This window comes from Plasmodium reichenowi, chromosome 2 (assembly GCF_001601855.1).
Source record: "Plasmodium reichenowi strain SY57 chromosome 2, whole genome shotgun sequence".
In the NCBI taxonomy this organism is placed as follows: domain Eukaryota; phylum Apicomplexa; class Aconoidasida; order Haemosporida; family Plasmodiidae; genus Plasmodium; species Plasmodium reichenowi.
Genome location: NC_033647.1, coordinates 299,082 through 303,980, shown reverse-complemented (window position 1 = coordinate 303,980; position 4,899 = coordinate 299,082). Strand labels below are relative to the sequence as shown.

Below are 4,899 nucleotides of genomic sequence, written 5' to 3'. Positions count from 1 at the left end.
CAATATTGAGGGGGAAAACATCGAGAGGTACAATGTTGAGAAGAACCATCTTATAAAGAAGACAAATAAGAACATAAATATTAGTAACGATAATAAAATATCATTTAATTATTCAAACAGTTATGTTTTATCAAATCAAGTGTTTGAAAATAATAAGAACAAATGTGTTATGAATCATAATATTTATAATATAAAAGACGAGGAAAAGCAAAAGGTACGAGCATCAACTTATACAGGTTCTATTTTATCCTCATCAGATTCTTCAAATAGCAATCAAAATAATTATATAAATTTTATGTATAACACAAAAGGAAAGGATATTATAGTTCCTATGACAAAAATGAGTAGCAGGTTGAGAGAGTATGAAATACAAGATGATGAATATGTGGATAACATTGAAAGTTTAAATAAGTATGTGTCTGTATTAAATACAAATGATGTAAATATTATGGATGACAGAGAAAGAGAGTGTAGTGATTATAGTGATGAATTTTGTAATGAAGTATCAAAGGATAAAATAAATAATAATGAGAATAATAAAATGAGGCAAGAAAATAATTATAATAATATAATAAATGACGTTTTGAGTTATACGTTTAATTAATGGGAGGCACAATTTGGCATTGTGTGCATATGATAAATTATTATAAAAGGTGTACATATATATTATATATATATTATGTATATTATATATATTATGTATATTATATATATTATATATATTATGTATATTATGCATATTATATATATTATATATATTATGTATATTATGTATATTATGTATATTATGCATATTATATATATTATATATATTATATATATTATTTATATATGTGTAAATTTTTTTTTTTTTTTTTTTATTACCTATTCATTTATATTTCCTTATATTTGTGATGAATTGTTTTATATAAAAAGTATATTTTAAAGATACATATTATAATGTATTATATATTTATTTGTTTTGTTTTATTTTATTTATTATTTATTTTTTTTTTTTTGTGTTAACAACTTATTTAATAAAGAGCTTTTTAATAAAATTATTTTAACCTTATAATTAGTTTATCATCTGATTGTCTTTTATAAAATTAACTTTAAGAGTTTGATGTATTTATTGGTAGGTATAACTAATTTAATGTTCATTTGAAAGGAAAAATATATTATATATATATATATATATGTGAAGTATAATTTTGTGATTAGTAATAATATATCGTTTTATATGTGCCAGCAATGTAACATAGCTTTATTTTTTTTCTTTTTTTTTTTACCCATCTTGCAAGGATATATTATGTATATTTTATTTTTTTATATTTTGTTAAGATCATAACAAAATGAAGAGTGCATTACCAAATGGGTAAATACAAATAATATATATATATAATATATATTTATATTTATGTATGCATTTATTATTGGGTAATTTTTTTTTTTTTTTTTTTTTAATAATAATATAAATCGTGCAGAGACTAACATTATAAACATTATAAACATTATAAATATTATAAACATTATAAACATTATAAACATTATAAATATTATAAACTTTATAAACATTATAAACTTTATAAACATTTTTATTTTATTTTATTTTATTATATTATATTATATTTTATTTTATTTTTTGTTTGGTTATGTATGAAAAAATTTCATATAATTAGACAAATGCTACCATATTATTTAAAAAAAAAAAAAAAAAAAATTGTTGTATTTTTATATATAACTAAATGATTATTTATTTGATCCTTTAGATATATGGTAGTGCATAATAAAAATATAGCCACCCATAAATTTCCGCTCCATAAAAAATATAAAAAAATAGTAATATATAATAATAAAGGTATTACTATATAGTATAATAACGCTAATATATATATATATATATATATATTTTTTTTTTTTTTTATTTTATTTTCTCCACTCCATTCACCTTTTAAGATGTCACAAAAGTTAAGATCGAGCGTCACTCGCACGAGTAACGAAGAATCTAATGAAGACGATAAGAACTGTGTGAATGTAAATTCTGAAGAATTATCTGTTAAAAAAATTCGGTCCATATTATATGAGGAGTCTATAAATTTTAGTGATAAAAATACTTACTACAAAAGTAGTAATATCCATAATTATAATAATATAGACACGTATATGGATTATATAAAAAAATCGAATTACGCTAGAAGCTATGAACAGGAAAATATATATAACGAGGCTTTAAATTTATACAATAATAGAAATGTTTATATAAAAAAAAAGTATCGTAATGATTTATATTATAACATTAAGAGAGACCTGAAACGAGGACATTACTTTGGTGACGATTCTGAGTATATGGATTACATGCATAATGAAAATATAGACTATAATAATATAAATGATCAATATAAAGATGGTAATCATATAAACGATCAATATAAAGATGGTAATCATATAAACGATCAATATAAAGATGGTAATCATATACACGATCAATATAAAGATGGTAACCATATAGATGATAAAATTGTTAAGAGTGAACATATTGGTAATGAAAAGAAAACAAATGGGATGAATGGAAAATCCAAATGTTATATAAATGACATGAACAGAAAAGATAAAAAAAGAAATAAACATAATAATATAAATTATAATAATATAAATTATAATAATATAAACTATAAAGATAATAATAATAATGATGATGATAATGTAAATAATTCATGTGAAGATAATTTTTACAAGGAGAATTCCAAAAATATGTGCCGTTATAAAAATAAAATATACGATAAAGATGGCGAGTTTGATACATTCGTAGAAGAATTTTGTGATGATATAAATATTGATAATTGTAATTTAAGACATCTTAAATATACACAAGCTTTGTATAATAAAAGAAAAAAAGAACAGAATATTATATTTTATAAAAAATATAAAGAATTGTTTGGAAAAAATAAACCGAATTTAAAAAATGGTAATGATATAAATAATAGGAAAAAATCATTAAGGTGTATGAATGAACGAATTAGTTATATATGCAAAGGTAATGATGATGAAATATATAATAATAATTATAATAATAGAGATTTGCTTACAGATATTAAAGAATTAAATAGTATGAGTGAATCTAATGATTATAATGAAAAAGAAGAAAATTTCCTTGAACAATTAATAAAATTAAGATATACACCTGATCAGATTACACAACTAAGTGATTTATTTGAAAACCCTAAAACCTTAAAAACAGTAAATGTAAAAATATTAAATTGGTTAAATTGTCAATTAAATAATGGTTATTGGTTAGAAAGATTTTCTTTATTTTTATTAGGATTAACTATAGCTATAGGAGTAGGAAATATTGAAACAATATGGTTTCTAATGTCCACATGGCATGGTGTTATATTTATTGTACCATATATTTTATGTTATTTTTTTGTTTGTCATCCTATTTTAACATTCGAATTATATATTGGACAACTAGTCAGAACATCAACACCATTTATATTCTATAGATTATTAAAACCATGTGCATCTGTAGGATTCTTAATGGTATTAGCATGCCTTATGAATAGTTATATCAATGGGTATAGAACCGCATCTGAATATTTTATCTATTTAATAAATAGCTTTAAAAAAGATCTTCCTTGGAAATTAAGTAAAGAAGAAATCAAATTCTGTACTGATTTCAAAAATGATTTTGTTAACTGTCATAGTCATAGACCTTTATGCTTATTTTCTAAACAATTATCTACATGTGTACCTAATAGCATAGGAAAAGCTTTCTTAATATATCATAAAAAATTTTTCCCAAATAATAATCTTTATAATTTCTTATTAAATATTAGTGATCATAAAAATTATATTAATATTTTTTCAAACGGAGATTCCTATTTTGATAAAGACACTCTTATATTTCTCTTCATATGTAATTTCCTAGTAACCAGTTTTCAACTTTTCGGATTAACCAACTTTGCGTTCTCAGCAGCTCTTGTCCTTTTATTAATAGGCTTTCTATCTATAACACAATTTGCTACCATGTTTAACTTGAATAGTGCTTCACAGGCTTATTCCCACGTCTTAAGTATAAATGGACACACACACATAAAAACATAAAAAAATTATACACACATAAAAACATAAAAAAATTATACACATATATATATATATATATATATATATATATAATTATCTATAAGTTTCAATTAACATGAGTGTATTTTTTTTTTTTTTTTTTTCAGAATCCTGGAATTTTTCATACTTGTATACTTATTCGTCCATATGGTCCCAGTGTGTATCATTTGCCCTTTATGAGCTCTCCATAGGTATAGGAATATATTCTTCCTTAGCCACAAAAACGAGGTAAGCATTCTCAAAAAATAAATAAATAAATAAATATATATGTCTACATATATATGAAGGATAAAATAGGAACATTTTAGTGATCATAATATGTATTAAAATTATATTATATTATATTATATTTTCAGAATCGGAACTAACCTAGCTTTTGATGGATATGCTATCACTACGTGGAATTCCATCATATCGTCTCTTATGTTTTTCTCAGCTAGTTAGAACTTAAAATATGGGAAAAGAAAAAAATATACATACACACACAAATATATATATATATATATATATATATAATTACATATATATATATTTTTTTCCTTTTATCTATTTATAGTTGCCGTTATTGGTTTCATATCAAAAAGTTTGAATTCCAATTTTGTCGATATTTTAGAATTCTCAAGAAGTGACTGTTCATTTATTCTTTTTCCAGTTGGTTTCACATATTTAAAAAAAATGGAGGTAAAAAAAAAATATATATTTTGTCTTTAGAAAAAAATTAAAATAAAAGTACTCTAATAATATGTTATACCAAACGGTACTCATAAAATATACATATATATATATATATATATATAT

At 21.4% G+C, this 4,899-nt stretch overlaps 2 protein-coding genes across 2 annotated transcripts in view; both read left to right on the top strand.

Moving 5' to 3' along the window:
* The window catches only part of PRSY57_0208600 (RING zinc finger protein, putative), a gene marked incomplete at both ends in the record, with an annotated part of 1,672 nt that extends 1,068 nt beyond the window's left edge, over window positions 1-604 (top strand). The window contains one exon of the mRNA XM_020114407.1: window positions 1-604. Coding sequence (XP_019970878.1) covers window positions 1-604 — 604 coding nt within the window.
* Window positions 605-1,935: 1,331 nt separating this feature from the next.
* Window positions 1,936-4,899, top strand: part of PRSY57_0208500 (transporter, putative) — a gene marked incomplete at both ends in the record, with an annotated part of 3,730 nt that continues 766 nt past the window's right edge. The window contains 4 exons of the mRNA XM_020114405.1: window positions 1,936-4,051; window positions 4,209-4,329; window positions 4,458-4,540; window positions 4,658-4,800. Of these exons, the coding sequence (XP_019970877.1) occupies window positions 1,936-4,051; window positions 4,209-4,329; window positions 4,458-4,540; window positions 4,658-4,800 (2,463 nt within the window). Of the gene's footprint in view, window positions 4,052-4,208; window positions 4,330-4,457; window positions 4,541-4,657 lie in introns of the transcript that reaches the window.